This window comes from Ursus arctos, unplaced genomic scaffold (genome assembly GCF_023065955.2).
Source record: "Ursus arctos isolate Adak ecotype North America unplaced genomic scaffold, UrsArc2.0 scaffold_12, whole genome shotgun sequence".
NCBI lineage: Eukaryota > Metazoa > Chordata > Mammalia > Carnivora > Ursidae > Ursus > Ursus arctos.
The window spans coordinates 25,606,416-25,625,067 of NW_026622786.1; the positions used below are offsets into that span (position 1 = coordinate 25,606,416).

Below are 18,652 nucleotides of genomic sequence, written 5' to 3' on the forward strand. Positions count from 1 at the left end.
CCAACCTGGAGGCTCTCAGAACCCTGTCCTTTTGTTTTTTTATGGAGGCTTTATTACATAATCACTATTAATTAAATCTTGATTCAACCTCCAGCCCCAGGAGGTCGGGATCAAGAGGATGGGACAGAAAGTTCCAACCTGCCAACCCTGTGGTGTTTTCTCCTGACAACGAGCCCCCATCCTTAGGTGCTTTCATCCATTACCATAAAAAAGACACCTTCATTGTTCTCATCACTCAGGAAATTCTGAGGGTTTTAGGAGCTAGAAATACGATGAAGACCAAATATATTTTTCTAATTACAAATCACAACATTACACACACACACACACACACACACACACACACATCTGTGTTTTTGTTCCTTCTCTCATCATCACCCTGTAATGGAAAATCCATTAGATCAGAAAATGTACTTTATTTACTGCTATGTTTTTAGCACCTGGTCACAATGCCTACCATAGAGTAAGCACTTCGTAAGTATTGTGGAAAAGATCAAAAATGGCTAGCAAGCATTTTAGATCATGGGACACATGAGCTTTAGGAAGCACATTTTGCAAGTTCACTTGGCTTATGGTGATTCTACCCTAGGTTGCTGTATTATTCAGCTCGGGTTGCCATAACAAGATACCATAAACTAGGTGGTTTACGCACTCAAAATTTATATTCTCCCAATTCGAGAGGCTGCAAGTCTGAGATCAGGTACCAGCATGGTTAGGTTCTGGTGAGAGTTCTCCTAGCTGTAGATGGCTGCCTTCTCACTGTGTCCTCACATGTGTCTCTTCTTATAGAGCTGCTAATCCCATCATGAGGGCCTTACCTCCATGACCTCATCTAACTTTAAGTTACTCTTCAAAGCCCAATCTCAAAAGAATATCACTTTGGTGTTAGGACTTCAACATATGAATTCTGGGGGAATACAGTTCAGTTCAGTCCATAGCAATTGCTAAAAGAGCTGGTAACTGGCAGTGGGAGTAAAGTTTAAATGGAAACAAGGATTAAAAAAAAGAGCATGCCAGGAAGAGGGAATAGCAATTGCAAACACCCAGGGAAAGATAGAGTTTAGTGGAAGTCATATGTGACTGATAGGTTTATTAACATAGATAGTGGCATAATAGGTCAATTTGGATAGGGGGACAGGACCAGTTCATGAGAGGCATAGGAGTTTGAATATTAACAAAATGCAATGAGAAATGAATGAAAAGTTTTAAACAATCAAATTTGTGTTTTTAAAAGGCTCTGGTGCAAAGTAAAGAGTAGACTCTAGTAGAAGGCAAGGAAAATGGAAAAAACAGTAAGAAATAATCCCAGTAAGAGATAATTATGGCAATGAGTATAGATAGAAGTATGTGGATTCATGTATTTTGAAGATAGAGTCATTAGATTTGCTGGTAGAAGAAAAATGGGGAATGAAAGAAAAGAAGTATCAGGAATAATACACAGCTTTTTGGCTTAAGCTAAATGAATGGTAGTGTCATAAAGTAAATGGGGAAAACTGGGGGAGGAATCGTTTTTTTGCTGAAGAGGAGGAATTTTTGCATGATACTACCTTAAGTTGCTTAAGAGCTGGTAGTTGGGGGTGGAGGTCAAGTTTAGATGAAGAAAAAGATCACATGGATTTGAGTTAATGTTTAATTTTGTAGCCTAATTCTGCACTCAGGTTACAAATATCTTATTAAGAGCAATGTGAATATAATCCTTTAAAGAAGTGAATAAAATGGGATCATTATTTTTTAGAAACTTTTCTGTAGCCTCATATCTTTTCTAAAATTTTCATTACAAATAGTAATTTCTCAAAATGAGAAATGAAATCTGATTTTATGTCATAATTGTAATCACTCTACCTAGGCCTTTCCACCATGGAAGCAGCTAATCCAAATTAATTTCTGCTTTGCCAGTTTTTCCCCTCAATAGATATTTCTTCAAAGGGCAAAGTAACTGACCTGGAGTTAATTAATGCATAAATCCAGCCTCTGAATTAATCTAGTCCTAAGTAGCTATACGATGTTATTTATTCTTTGCCTTAAAATAATCTCAGAATGGATGCTTCTAGAGCAGCTGTACCCCAAGATAGGGACCATTGTAGTTACATCACAATGAAATATAAATAAAATGAGTAAGTGAAAGCTGATGATTTTAAATTGGAAGGAACGTAGTGGTAGTTATTTTCTCTTCTTCAATCAAATATAACACTACCAATAGTCTTGCTTTTAACAGTGTTTTTTTTTTTTTAATTTTCATTCTAGTAAAATAAATTAGGGAAAAATGCAATTGGGATACATAATTATGATGTGATTTGCTTTTCCTCAACAACATAATCATTATACATGCAAATTTCTCTGTGTATAATTCTATGACCCAGCCAGGTATAGTAGGAGAATACCAGTGATAGAGAGTAATAATGTAATAATAAAATAATAGGCCATTATAGTTTAAGATTGTATTTGTTTTTATTTTCATTCTGAAATGAAAGGCATTATACTTGATTATCTTATCACTATCTGAATGGAATATACTTTTTATTTTTATTTTATTTTTTTAAAAGATTTTATTTATTTATTTGACAGAGATAGAGACCGCCAGCGAGAGAGGGAACACAAGCAGGGGGAGTGGGAGAGGAAGAAGCAGGCTCCTAGCGGAGGAGCCTGATGTGGGGCTCAATCCCAGATCGCCAGGATCACGCCCTGAGCCGAAGGCAGACGCTTAACCGCTGTGCCACCCAGGCGCCCCTATACTTTTTATTTTTGACAGTAGATTTTTGTATGTGTGTACATATGTTGTGTGTGTTCAATCAAACCATCATGAATAATTTTCAGATCAGTTTCCAATTTTGAGGACATTAATACTTTAGAAGAATATCATTTATGTAAATAAGAGCAGCTTGATGTAATGTAGGCTGTGTAAGCTTTGAATTCAAGTCTCGCTCTATTACTTATTGGCTTCCTATCCTTGCAAAAGTTGCTTATTTTCTTTGAGCCTCACTTCCCTCATTTTCAGTAGGAGAATAATGTCTAATTTGAAGAGCTGTGATCATAAGGAGAGAGTAAGTACAAAACACTTCTCGCTGGGTCTGACATAAGTATTCTTTACTAGTGCACAAGTATCTTAGTGAGAATAAATTAAGTGTGCTAGGCCTCGATATTTGGACAATGTAATGATGGCTGTCAGAATTGTTACTGTATAAGCAGATAGAAGTCCCCATATGGGAACTTTTTAGAGTATCTGTGCATCTTATAATAATACTTTATTCTCTTGAACAGGCCCCTGGTAGCCGTTTATTTTAATAACGTGAACATATAATGTGATCATGGCCAAACTTGAATTTCTCACTTGAGATTTAGGAATTGGGGGGGGCATTGACATGGCTAAAGAAGTGATTCTCAGCCTTGGCTGCACAGTTCAATTCCTCGGAGAGTATTCAAAAACTACTAATGCTTGAGCTCTACTCCATGCCATTCTGATGTGGTGTGGAGTCTGTCTGACCAGGACATCAGGATTTTTAAAACTCTTCAATTGTTTTTAATAGGTAGAGTTAAAAAGGACTGAGCTGGCCCTATAGAATCGCAACCATTCTGCATAAAGAATCAGAGGAAGCCATTGGCAGAGACAGAAGAATAAACTAGAAGCACATAGAGGAGTAGAGAGAGAGAAGGACAGATCATATTACTTCCCATGAGGATCCCCAGCCTTTCCTAGAGGCTTAGCTGCATTACCGCGTTTCATGAGATGCTTCTGTACCCTCGCTCTTAACAGCCGCTTCGGCTAGTTTCTATTGCTTGCAATCAAACAAATCCATTCTAAGCCAGAAATTAAAAATCATGTGGGGCAGAAAAATGTTTCATTTTGAACTGGTTCCTGGCAAAATTGTGAGGTCAGTAAATGTTTGTCAGTTTGTCCTGATATAGAATGCATACATTTACCTTGTAACTTAATTGTCCAGAATAGTTATTTACGATTGCATTAAATAATTCTTTTTAGTGCTTTTGCTAAACTCAGCAGTCTTCCAATGGTAACAGTTGAATGTTAGTCTAGATTAGAATCATAGAATAATGGAATATATATCTGGAATGCATTTGATGATGATTTCATGTAAAGTGATTATCATCTTACTGGGGACTGATGTAAAAAAGAGATTAAGTAAAGGTCACTAATCTGACATATTCAACTAATACTTTGAGCATCTTTCTGCCAAGTCTTATGCTAGGCGCTTCAATTAAATTAGGTAGGAGACACATACATGGAAACAAATAAGTGCAGAGTATGATAAGGGAAAAACTTTGCTTGTGGATAGGCAGGTAAGTTTCGTGGTCAAGATGACAACAGGACTGAGTCTTGGAAGATTGGTTGGGATTTTCAAAGCAGAAAAGCCAGACAGAAATGGACATTTGGGCGGGGGGTGGGGGGGGACTCAAAATGCATAGGTACATTAATGATATTGTTTTGTTTGAGAAATTATAAGTAGTTTAATAAATGAAAGCATAAAATATTGTGAGGGAGTGGTAGTAGATGAGATTAGAAAGGGTGAAAAAGGAGATTAGAAAGTGTGGGGAGTGGGGAAGAGCCCAGATCACACCCAGGCTTACATAATGCTAAGGAGCTGGTGCTATCTTCTGGAGGTAGTGAAGAGCCTTGAAGGATTTTGTAGGTGGAAATGAAATGAGAAAATTTAAGTGTAACCCATATAAATTTGGGACCTCTCATGGTTTATGCATGTCCTGCAGATAATTTTTTTACATGGAATTTTAAGTGACTAAAATCTTCACTCAGTCTCCCCTTAAAAAATTCTGAGAGGGAAAAAGCAAACTTTCTAAAAAGTCATCTTTAGACATCCCTCTCATTTGCAGTGTCTCTTAATGTCTGACGATGGCTTCTATAGAAGAAATATCACTTATTACCTTTATACTCTAAAAATCTGCTCCACATATCACTTTTCCTTAATCTCTAACTTTTCCTCCCCCCTCTGTCCTCCTCTCAATTATTTATCACTTTAGCCTCTTTTGATTCTATAGGGTTTTTTGGTTTTTTGGTTTTTGTTTTTTGGGGTTTTTTGTGTGTGTGTGTTTCCTTTAGGTATGTTTTGAACAACCAAAGAAATCGTGGTAATGTCCAGATTATAAGGCAGTTCCTGATTTAGAAAGAGAAAGGAAAGAGGAAATCACATAAATTCAGGTTTTTGTATTTAACCCTTTCATCTATGTTAGCACAGTTCTCAATTTCAGAACATAAAAGATAAATGAGATATCCAACAAAGGACAATGAAAATGTCGAAAAGCACTGTGTATGAAAAGTAATTATGAAGCTATAAATGCTTAGCCTGGGGGAAAAGGAGATTTGGAAAGAATATGATAGTTCTTTAAAACATATCTGAGGGTTGCCATGTGGAAAGGCAATTTTATTTACCTTTGTCTCTAAGGGGGCAGAATTGCCTTTAAGAGTATTATATATATATATATATATATATATATATATATATATATATATATATATAGTATATAATACAATTATGTATATTACATATATTTCTAATTCTAATGGAGATACTGATTTGAATAAGATATGATCACTGCCCTCAAGGAGCTTGTGTTCTGTTTGAAGAGAAAATTAGCATGTACAGCCCAGTATGATGACTACTGAGGTACAGGCATATTTTAAATTGCAGCAGAGCAGAGATGACAGTATGATATATTAGACATGGATATGGAATACATTAAGTAAATGCCCCAGGAAGCATATACTGGCATGAATGATCTGAGTTTGGAAAAATGAATAGTCATTTGATGGGTGAAGAAAGACCTGGATTATATGTTAGGTCGGTGGAAATACGGTGGAAATACATGAAGTAATGCATGGAGACATGTAGCAGTGTGATGAACTATCTGTGGTTTTAATTCTGTATTGGTTGGTTGGTAGCTTTATTTGCATTCTTCTGTTCATGAGCTCCAGAGACCTGTCTGTTCTGTTCATCTCTATAACGTCAAGCTCTCAATAAATACATGAGCAAAAATAATTTTGTATGAATGTTAAGAATTGTGTCTGAGTTCATGGGCATTACATTATGGAAGCAATCAGTATATGCCATGAAAAGAAATTTGAATTCGATTTCCTGAATATGTGGATAAGTTTTAGCATTTTAGTGATTAAACATATAACCAAATATTTTCAGTGTAACTAAAAAATTGAAATAATGTTATTTTTTTTATGCCTTAGGAGTAGTCCAGATAAAATTATTTATCTACAGTGGTCAGGAAGTGCTTCAGCTTGGGAAATTTTATATAGGTGGAGAAGAGAGAGATGGAATGGGAAAGGGTGCAGAGGCAGGATGGCACACAGTATTTTTGAGGAAGAATGACTGAAACATTTGATTTCTGAGAGATGGCTTAAGGTGGTAGAAGGAAAATCAACCAACAAAATAGAAAAATACACACTTTATTCTGGCTCTGCCCCTAGCTGAATAAACTTATAGGTACTCACTTAACCTCCTTTACCTTTAGTTTTCTCTTTATAAAATAAAGCTTTTAAGGTTGGTCATCTCTTTGATTGTTCTAGTTCTAAATGTTGTTAAGTTTATGTATAATATTAAATATAGCTAAAAGGATTGATTTGGGACAATCTGTGGAGGAAGCTAACAAGTCATCTATTTACCTCGATCTTCACTTACTGGTTTTTCATTGATTCTTTTAGAAAATTGTTTTAGTATACCTTTAATTCTACTTGTTTCATATAAATTAATTTATGTTCAGTATTGAAAGTATTAAAGATAAAATGAGCAAAAATTTAAAAATTAAATGCCATCCCAACCCCACCCGGTTCAGATAACACTAGTTAACATATTGATATTTACTCTTTATGATAGATTAGTAAACAGAGTGACATATGGCAATACACAAAATAACATATACTATTATAATAAATATATATATTGAATATTTATTTGTTTCCTTATTTTTTACTGAAAACTTTTGGACTTACATATAATGTTAACCCACCAGTTTTTCACTTATACAGGATAAACACTCTTTCAAGTCAGTACTTTTTTTTCTTGTATCAGTTTCTGCATCAGTCTGATGCCAATATAACATTCCTTTTTACAGTAGTATTATTGGTGAACTAATCTTCATTGCTCAACATCTAAGTTGTTTCTTTCTTTTTTTAAATTAAGTTTTTTTTTTATTTTAATTCCAGTATAGTTAACATAATCTAGGCTGTTAATGACAACTGTTATTTACTAACACTATTGGATGACTGGAAAAATAGTATTGTCTGAAGTTGAAAATCTGGATAACATATTCTTTAGAAGAGAATATGAGATAGAATTTGAAGCAGTTGAGTTTGAAGTAACAGCAAAATATCCATATCCAAAAGTCTTGAAGTCTCTTGGAAATCTGAGTTTGAAGGTTATGAATGGGATTTAGGAGGAATTAGCTTCATGGTGAGAGCTGAAATTTGAAATGCTTACGTTGTCTGAGGAAGGGTACAGAGGGGAACAGGCTTTTAAACTTCAGAAAAGGAAGCATACATTGGGCATGAGTAAATTATGAGGTGGGACAGACTGGGTTGCTGTAGCACCACACTGTGGTGAAAAGTCTCAAAGACAAAACAAAAACCCCGCATGTGCAATATGAAAAACAACTGCCAATTACAAGTAAAGATTTTAGATTACATCATATATGCATACATATCAGTAGTATTTTTGTCGATAAAAAATGCCTATTTTATAAGACGCTATACTTCTCATTTGAAAGAGTTTTATGTGTCTGCTTATTTTTTGTTGTTTGCTTTGGTTTGTTTGTTTTATATTTTTGTTTTGAAGCTTAAGGAAAATCTTGGGAAGTTTGTCTACATCATTCCCTTTTTAGTATTAAGGCAGCAACTGTCTTAAGGATTTCAGGGCAATGCCTTATTTATTTTAAACTACATAAATTAAGACATGCAAGTGGAACTATGCATCTGTATCTGCCTCCGTGGGCTGTTGCCTGACGCCATATAGCTGTGATTATAATAAACAAATTCATCTGTAAGATTGAGGAGATTAGATATTCCAGTGCAAAACCTTAAAAAGAGAAGGAAACTAGTAGTGTCATTCATCTAAATAAGAATATGGAATCATATGCATTTCTGCTACTAGCATCAGACACAAACTTGCCTGAAATTTCTAAGATTCCTCAGATAGGAAAAGTACATCGAGATTTTTCCCAGTGTTGACCAGTCCATGGTGTCCGGAAAGTCTTCCTTAGTCTAACCTAAATTTGCCTGATGCAATTTAAACTATGATTACATAGCTGAGAAAATCACATCAAAGATGTTTTTCCCCTCTTGTATCCCCTGTACAAATTCACATAGACACACCACACACACACACACACACACACACACACACACAGAGATCAAATTAACATATTCCCTGTATTAAACATTATACCTTTTGTCTTTGCTAATCTTGTTAATAGTATTACAATTCCACATGAGGACAGGAGAAATTATATTCACAAAAGGACTGACCGATATTCAGAAATGTACCTTGAAACCCAGAATATTCCTGGCAGAAGATGCCTGCCATAGTTGAAGCTTTGATGTGATCAGGCACCTCTTTGTAGATGCAGGAGACACATTACTCTTTCAATTGACAAGTTTTATGCCTTTTTACATATTAAGTGAACTTTACTTTGCATTATAAATGGTGGAGGTCCAGAAATAATTTGTATGCAAGTCATGGCAATTTTTATCTACATAAGACACACTCCTGTAAAATTAAAGTTATGCTCAAACAACTTTTCCTTTGAGTGATGGTTCACAAGGGAAAGGAGTTCTTACTTTGGAATTAACTAGCCCAATCCATTCAGTTTGGCTTAGAAAATTCATCCTTTTTTTTATATTTGCCAGTATTATTTGTCTTTCAGAGATAAACAGAAAGAAAAGGAAGGAGGGGGAAAAGGAAAGAGACAGAGATACTTTATAAACCAAAGGCATGATGAGATCTTTAATAACCTCCCCAGTGAGGAAGAGACAACATTTAGCAAGTGCCTACGCTCTTCTGTGTGCCATGCACTTTGCATTAAGTGTTTTCAGAATGCAAGGTAACGTTATCACAGCGTTCCTTTAACAAAGGTAATTTTCCAGTTTTGAGAACCAGTTGAAGGTTTCCTGACATTAACTGTTTTGGTACCAGCTTGGGTTCTGAAAAAAGAAACTCTCCTCTTGCACATGAGTACAGTCCCCACTTTCCAAATTATTTGTCTTCCTGTGGCTTATGATCTGCTGCCTTTTCCAGTACCCCTGTGAGGTAGGAAATTAGGCAACCAGCATTCCTGCTGCTCTACTGAAAACGGTAGAGGAGAAAAAGACATGGACATATTAGGTGGCTTTCCTAAAATCTCATAAACAGAAGTGAGACTACTGGAAATTGAATTTAGGCCTCCTGACTTGCTGTTGCCCGTATCTCTGAGCACTAAAGACATTTCCACAAATTAAGTACAAAAAGGCTGGTTTATAGGACCAGGGAGATAAATTCTGAAATTTTTCCCTTTTGAATCTCTTTATGTTTTCAATAGAGTTTTTCGTTTATTTAATTGATTTTATTTCTGGTAATACTCTCTATAATGCCTTCTAAATCAGGAAAAGATGATATTATGTGAATTTGGTTCACTGCTGACTTTTTTTTTGCCAGTTTTCATCATTGTAAACAGACCAACGTAATCTATATTTATTCGAGTGCTGTGTTGGAGTGATTTTTGTAAAAGATTATATGGGAAGATCAGATCTGATGCAAGAACAATTATTGACTGTTTGTTTTTTGCAGTCACAATATGGAGCTTCGGTTTCTGCCAAGCCTGAACTGCCCCTCTTTTACACTCCCATTGATCTGGTGGACATTAGTGTGGAAATGGCTGGACTGAAGTTTATAAATCCTTTTGGTCTTGCTAGTGCAACTCCAGCTACCAGTACATCAATGATTCGAAGAGCTTTTGAAGCTGGATGGGGTTTTGCCCTGACCAAAACTTTCTCTCTTGATAAGGTAAGAAAATATTTTTGAAGTCATGTTTAAATGTCTATCATGTACTTTAATTAGAGCATAAATATTATAATGGTAAGATTTTCCTGACCAAGAAATAATAGTAACTCAACTCCTGGACAAGACCTATTAGTACAAGTTAGTTTTTATTTTCTTTCCGATCTTTCTGTCCCATGGAAGGGCGTGTGTTTCCCATTTTGTTTTGTCTGGGAAGCATCAAAATATATGTATAATACAAAAGTGGCTATTTCATGTAATAATCACAAACTCATGAATTCTTATTTTGGCATTAATTATTTTGTGATTTCTGGATGTGTGTGAATGAGGACATATGCCTGAACTCAAAGTTAGACTATGTATTTGGTTTGGACGTAATCCTGGGACCCAGTTCATGTCAAAAAATATCACTCTGTGTACCTCATTTGTGCTGGTAATAAGATTCTTCTTGAAATTTTAAATACAGTCACTTTTTTCAAAGTACATATACCTGAATTTAATTTGGCATTATGACTTTATACTCACACCATAAGTGGACATACTTAGTAGAAAATAAAGTACATATTACGGTTGAGATTAATTCTTTGAAGTATGCAAAGCATATAAATTCATGTTTTTAAAGTAGTATGAATTATACAATAGAAGGTTGCATTCTTATATGGTTTTGAATTAGAAAAGCACAGCAGAATTTAACATTCTTAGATCCTTTATTGATAAAATGTTAAATGCTAAATCTATCAATGTATTTACTACTAACTGGTAGTTAGTAATAATTAATGTATAAGAATGTGTGAATCTAGTGACTGAGAAAAGTGTATCATTATTTAAATCAGCCTTATCCGTAGGCAAAGAGAATAATAGAGAACAAATATGCCCCATTAAGCACATTCTCTCCTTCTTTCTCCTCTTACTAGGATCAATAGCTGGCATTAGTATGGCTAAAACATTACAGCTGTCTTATTCTGACAGCTTTACAAGATGCTATGTTTAAGTGTGATGAAGAAAATCTAGAGAATCCTCAAAAGTTAGAAAAACCAGGGCATAAAAAATTTCATAAATGTTTTTTGGTTTAAATAACTAACGGGAGGTTCTTTTTCAAATAAATTGGCTGAATGTTTAGAAATACTTTGGTTAAGTAAAGTGTAAAAATAACCAGAACTTACTGGATTTAGCTTTAGAATATCATTAATCAATTGTTTACAGCTTTGTAGCATATTGATAGTATATTTGTCTTTGTTTCAATTCATCCTTTAAGAATAACTCAGAAGCTGTAATCAAATGTTTAATCCGTTGAGAAAAACTGAGTCTCTGATACCATTTAATGACTACATTAGTTACACTGTTTTAAAAATTTTATATGTAAACAGAAATAGTTGGCTAATCAGGTACAAGTGAAGAACTGTAGGGAAAAAAGTGTTTGCTTTGAATTTGCTGTTTGCTTGCAAAAAATTGAATTCTGATTAATCAGAGACATCTGTCTTTACTCTGTTGGTGACATGCATTGATTTGTGATGCTGTCTCTTTCAGTAACCTAGGAGCAGTTGCCTTTATTAGGATCACCAGCAGAAATAAATGTGGAAGCTAACTTCCTTCTAAACCTCCAATTTGAATTTAATCTATCAATTCACAAGTCTGTGATGATGGTTCAAAGGGAGAGTAAGGAATAAATGCAAATTAAATTTGGCATATAAAACATAATGTTGGGGGCTTTAGGAAGCCCTCTGTTACTTGCTTTGATGGTGCGTAGAGCACAATAGTTGTACAAAGACTATTTTAAATGTATTTTTGCAGATTATAATGACATAAATAACGATGCCACCTTAGGCTTATATAATGCCATTTTCAAAAGCAATTGTTTCCCATACATGGTTTTGCAAAGTAGTCAGTTTGCTTCGTAGAGATCTAGGGTTTTTGTTTTGTTTTCTTATATTGTCCCTAATTAGTGATTAAACCTGTTGTGAATGTGAAATTGTCTTATGAGCGTCTGTGCTTTCTGACTGATGAAATGTTGTAGCATACAACTCAGTAGGTAGAAACACGTTTTCCCCACAGCCTCTTACTAAAGACATCTATTAAAATATTGTATGTACTATACATTTGTGTGACATTATAGCATACCAATTTAGATTAGCCTTATTATAATTTATTATGCCAATTCAAGAATCTACTTAAAATGTATTAAAATTCAGAATCTTGACATTTGAAATTTGGATGCTCTTAATATGACAAAGGTTATTCTATGAAGTTTTGTTATCATATGAAATATTAATATTTCAAGATACAGTTTTGATGAAGTACAATTTGCCGAGCCTGCATATGATAAAGAAATTAAATGCTTACCAAGGGAGTTCAGTAAAAATTAGAGCCCTGCCTGAACATCTGCTGGAAATTTTATTATCCTGTCCTACTGACAGGGTGGCTCCCTCGTTGTTTTTCTAGATTGGCAGCTGAATATTGCACTGATTTCTGCAGCAAATATGTTTAGGTGAACTTTGTTTCCCTTTTTTTTTATTTTTTTGGGAGTTCGGAACATGCTTTTGATTTTCATCCTATACTTTTTTTTATACTCTTGACATTTGTAGATGCCAGATTGAGGTCTAATATGCTGTAGCAACGATAGACCATTGACTTACAGTGAAATGCCAGTTGATATCTCAGTAAACAGAAATATTATTATTCTTTACTGTGCAGTCTGTATAAAAGCTGTACGTGGTTTCTTTAGGGAGGCAAATGATCAGATTTTTAATGTCAAATATAAAAAGATATGTGTTTGCTTTTGTGTTAAATAACATCAAAGATGGCTTTCATTAACTATGTTCTTCCTTCCCAAATCAGTCTTCCCTGGAATGTCCCAAAATATGGAGATTACCTTTCTTGAGATTCTGTTTATGTTTTATAAAGATGATATTTAAAATATCATCATAAAATGATATTGAAAATATAGTTAAAAATTATTTTTACATATATGTATATATTGCATTCATGTTTAGATAAAAAAAGGTGGGAGAGAAATCAATGTCAAGCTTAATTAAAGCTAAGCTATCATGACAAGCCAGGGAAATGCTCTGTTTAACTGGTAATATTAAAAATTATTTAGACTGCACATAAAAGAACCTCCTGACTTATGTCCACATTATACTGATAGGAATAGATAAAAAGATTTTATTTTTGTGAATTATATCATAAATTTTGTTCTCTCGGGCATCTACATATTATATACTACAAATATGTAATTTGTAACTGCAAGTTGCATGTATCTTTATCACTACATATAAACTCAGAAGTGTTTATTATTTTTCCAAATCAAATTCAAATGTAGGCAAAAATTCACTTCATTTTTAAGCTATGTAGTATAGATATTAGAACAAACTTGTGATTGATTTTTAGTGAGAAGATATCTTGAATGCATATATTTTGTTTTAATAAGTTGCATATATTTTGTTTTAATAAGTATCAGATGATTAGACAAACAGGTGCACATATAGTGAGTATCTCAACATAAAATACCAAAAACTAAAAACTGAGAAATATTTAAGGTTCTTCATTATTTCTTTGGAATCAAGTATTGATAGCAGCTTTTTCCATAAAATACAACCTTATACCACATAACCCAATGCTTAGTGTACAGGAAGAGTTTGATAAATGTTTCATAAGAATTCGTTGGATAAATTAATCAATAAATGAATAAATGGATTTTTGGCAAAAGCATATTGAGTTTCTTTTTTTCGGTCATATGAACAGACAGTTAACACATAAAAAATTGACTGTTCTGAGTATTGATCTCAATCAAAGGAGAAAAGGCCAATTTAAAATTTTCATATCCCATGTTGCTTTCTGTAGTGCATCTATACATGTCTGAAAATGAAAATGTCAGTGGAGTTTTTAAATGCATGGGTAGTGTTTTAAGACTTGAGAGTCTTTAAAATATAAAGAATTTTTGAGAAAACAGAGTATGTAGTGCACAATTTTAGGAAGGGAAATAAAAATCATCTGGCCAACTATCTAAGCTTATGTGTCAATAGCTGTGACAGAATAAATGTAACTTGTTTTGGAGTGCTTTTAGTAACAAGAAATATGCTAGATCTTTAAGGCAATGCAGCCTGTTGTAAGTATGGAAAACCCTATTTTAGGAATATCTTCTTTAATTGACCCCAGATTGGCCTTTCTCAAAAGTTCCATCCATGTTTTATAGTTCTGCCCTCAGAGACACCATGGAATAAATTAGTCTAATGAATTGTTGATTTTTATATGGTGTTTTGGGTCCCCCCCCCTTCCCCCGAGTAAATAAATACCCTAGAGAAAGGCTAACAAGTACGGAGAGGCAGTAACATCTAGGGAAAACAACTTTGGCCTGGCCAGTCTGTCCAAAGCTGCTTCTAAATCACTACGTTGCATAAGTTGTTCTATATTTTACATTGTTGTTGTTAGAATTATCATTACTGATAATTTGTGACCATTTATTGAGTGCTTAGAAAGTACAGACATTGGCAAATGTTTTTTCAAAAGTTATTCTTTGAATCTTCATGATATCCCTATAAGATAGTATTTTTTAAGTTTTTTTTCATATGATATAATAGAGTGAGAAAGTTAAACCAATTGCCCAGGACTTAGAATAATAATTGTTTATTTGCTCACAATCATGTACATTGGCAATTTGGCTGAGCTCATGTGGGCAGTTCTGCTTCACAAGGTGTCACTTGGGCTCATTCATGCATTTTCAGTCAGTTGGAGGGATGCCCAGGGAATGGCAAGATAGCCTTATTCATACATATGGACCCTCACCTGGATTCCTGTAATTGCTGAGATGGCTGAGCCCCTCTCTCCATCTCTTTATTATCTCTGTTGTCTTGTGGGAGGCAAGAGGATGTTCCTTGAGTAGGACCCCATTCTGCTCCCTGGTAATAGTCCCCTAATCCATTGTTCCTACCTGCTATTGGCTCTGTCCTCTGGGCTCTTATTCTATCCTCTGAGCTGTGTTCTGGTTTTTTGTTTTTTTTGTTTTTTTTTTAAGAAATGGCCATTAATGGCCATTCTTGGTAGTTGAGTAACTTTTTCAACCTATTTCTTGCCATAGAAAGTTGAGAACCTCTATCCTCTCTATTTCAATTGCCCCTTTTAGTCCTAGTTCTTAGTTATGTCATCAGAAAACTTTCTTTAAAACTTTTTGACTCTATTAAGGGTTGACTACATGCCCTAAAGCCACATTCATAATTCTTTTTGAGACAGACCTTTCTCCATTTTGGATATGTCTTCCTGCTGTGGCACAATGTCTTTAAGATTCTTAGAATCAATATTGTCTACCTGAGAGAATCTACCAGGAAATGCTCTAAATCTTTCTAAAATCTTAACAAAGGATCACATAGCAACACTCTTGATGTGATCTTTACCCTAAGGTCATTTCTTACTTTGAAAATCTTTTCCTCCCAGGGTAGAAAAAATACTAAGAATAGTTTTATTTTCTAACACAGCAAGGCCTGGGCCCTTTTGCTTTCCTCTAAGTTTGCTTAGCAAATTAAATATATCCTTTTTTGGCTATTTTCTCTCTTACAGTACCTTATTATTCTTGAGTAGAAACATTCAACTGACACTTTCAGTGTTTGGTCTAGATATTTCTTTTAGTCAGATCCACACATACATTATGTACATTTTCTATCTTCTGAATTATCACCAGAGATATTCTTGCCAATTGTTCTGTCACTACATAATACAGGCCACCCTTTTCCCAGTCTCCAATAACAATTTTCACACTGCATTTCAAGCCACCACTAACAGTTTGTTCACCATTTTTCCAGCCTTTACTAACAGCCTACTCTTGATTTTCCAAGAGAGGTCTCTGCCCCCCTCTCATTTCGAAAGCCAATGCCACATGTTTTAGATTCTGTTATGTTAGCAAACATAACCAATTTCTGTATTACTTATCTCTTGCTGCATATCAAAGCACAATTTAGTAGCTTAAAACAACAAGTAATCTGCTCTTGGTTCTATAGTTTGGCAATCTGGTCAGGGCGCAGCTGGGTGGGCTTGACTTTGCCCCATGTGACATTAGTTGTTCTCACTCATGCATTTGCAGTTAGTTGACAGACTTGGTGGCTGCTGGTCCTTGATGGCTTTATTCACGTGCTTGGGACCTCAGCTGGCATAACTGGGCCTGAATCTCCATATGGTCTCATCTTCAAAGAAACTGCACGGAGCTTGTTCACAAAGTGGCTGTATTCTAAAAAAGTAAGAGTGGAAATAATGAGTCTGAGGCTCAGAAGTTGTACAATATAATTTCCACCCTCATTCTGTTGGTTAGAGCAAGTCACAAGGCCAGACCAGGATTTGGGAGGATGGAAATAGCTCCTCTTATCAAAGGCTGACATCCATGGCACCAGGATTGAACCAAGGTCTATTTGATACAAATCCAGATGCTTTCCTCTATAGCATATTTTCTAACTTACCCTCTCTGTGTCTTGTTATTCTGTGTCTAAATTGAAGGCAGTTTGACTCCATCAGTGTTTGCCAGAGACCTGGATTTCAGCAGAGCAGGTGCACTGAGGGCCTTCTATCCCCTACCTCAAGCAGAGCAACACCTATGATTTTATTTCTATTCTGGTTTTATATATAGTGTCATGGAGAGAGACTTTTGATTTAAAACCTTCTGGGAGTGATGAATCACTAAATTCTACACCTGAAACTAATATCACTGTACGTTAACTAACTAGAATTTAATAAAAACTTGAAAAAGAAAAAAATCATAAAACCTTATGGGAATCCACTGTCCATCCATTGTCAAATGCCAGTCTCTTTCTGTGCCAATTTTCTTTAGCCGCTTTTTCTACTTCTCCAACATGGCAGGGACCTCCCTCTCTTAGGCCGTTTTGCTAGTGTTTGCTCTGTCTGGAATGGCTCTGCCCTCGGATCTTATACATATAGCTCTTGCTTCTCATTCAGTTCTCAGGTCAAAAATCACCTCATCAGAGAAGTTTGGGCCGACCAGTCAAAACTCAGTCTTCCTGTGCCACATTTCCCTGGTCGTTTCTGTATTTTGTTTTCCTTTGCTGCTCTTACCACCATATGAAATTACCATGCTCTCGATCACGTATTTGTTTACTTGTTTATCTTTCTGTTTTGGCCATTTGAAGTAAGGTTTATAAGAGGGATGTTGTCTTTCTTGCTCTTACTACTGTATGCCCAATGCCAAGAACTATGTCTGGCAGATAGGAAGGATGCAATACATACTTGTTAGATGAATGAATAATTATAGGATTCTAATTTGAACCACAATTCCACATGACAGCTCTTCAGTTACTTGGAGACAGCTCTCATGTCCTATCAACAAGCCTTTTCTTTTTCCTTTCTAAATAGTCCTGTTTTCTTTTCTATAATAAGGTTTGCAGACTTTTTACCATGTAGGTTGTCTGTTCTCCCATGTGGATTTCAAGAAACTTGTTTCGATCCACATTATCTTAATTGAGAGGAAGTTGCCTACATTTGCACAAATTGCTAGCACCTATCAACCAGACAGGAATTCAGGAATAACATTGTCAGGACTATAAATGCTAAAAATAATATTTGGAGCGGTTAAGAAAAATTTCACAAATATGTAATAATATTTTAGAGCTCAGATAATTCTCTTTGGATTACAATACAAAAGACTACAATTTAGGGGCGCCTGGGTGGCTCAGTCATTAAGCGTCTGCCTTCGGCTCAGGGCGTGATCCCAGGGTCCTGGGATCGAGCCCCACATCGGGCTCCCTGCTCTGCTGGGAGCCTGATTCTTCCTCTCCCTCTGCCCCTGCTTGTGTTCCCTCTCTCACTGGCTGTCTCTCTCTCTATCAAATAAATAAATAAAATCTTTTAAAAAAATAGACTACAGTTTACTCTTGTAACTCATTTTAAAAGGCCTTATTAGAAATAATGATCTGAATCTTTTTAAACATTAAGTCAAACTGATTTATTTTATCGTTATTGAGTTTCTACATTACATTATCGTGAAAGTCTATGAAACAATAAATGAACAACTGTCCAGTGCATTATTTTCCCTGTTATAGTTCTAGCTTCAAATTTGGTGCATAATTAATTTCTGTTTATCCTGCAGTATTGTTCTCATGGTATATACTTATGCATTAACAGAGGAGTTATAATTATTTAAACAAATTCAATGCAAACTTCTCATCTGGGAGACTCTTAACATTCTAAAACCATAAGTGATTTCCATGTACTAATAGTTTGACTTTCACCTGGTTAGGCTCTTCAATTGTTGTTTAGATTTATTATATTGAAATTACTAAAATTGACTTATCCTCAAATTATAAAGAACGGGTTTATTAAAAGGCTACAGTTCACATGTAATAGTCCTGTGGGAGATTTCATCCAAATGCTCACTTCAAGACTATTTAGCAAGCTTTTCTATGAAGCAACCCTGATCTCATCAATAGCAAAAGAACATGTGTATCCCTGGATGCCCATTTGTGTGTACACTTGCAATATGGAAACTAAATCTTGCAAGTTAGAATCTAATAAAAAATATTCCACATCTTTCCCCAAAGTTCTACACTAATCATTGTTTTCAACCATGCAATGTATGCCAGACTTTGTTTGTTCAATAGAAAATATAGATTATGATGTTTCCAAATACAGGCTAATGCATGTACTTCTAATATTAA

At 35.0% G+C, this 18,652-nt stretch overlaps 1 protein-coding gene across 3 annotated transcripts in view; it reads left to right on the top strand.

The window, feature by feature from the left end:
* The window catches only part of DPYD (dihydropyrimidine dehydrogenase), a 788,803-nt gene that overhangs the window by 409,691 nt on the left and 360,460 nt on the right, over positions 1-18,652 (top strand). For all 3 annotated transcript variants that reach the window (XM_026497557.4, XM_057310448.1, XM_048220250.2), the window contains exon 13: positions 9,795-10,010. In XM_026497557.4, coding sequence (XP_026353342.2) covers positions 9,795-10,010 — 216 coding nt within the window. The remainder of the gene's footprint in view (positions 1-9,794; positions 10,011-18,652) is intronic.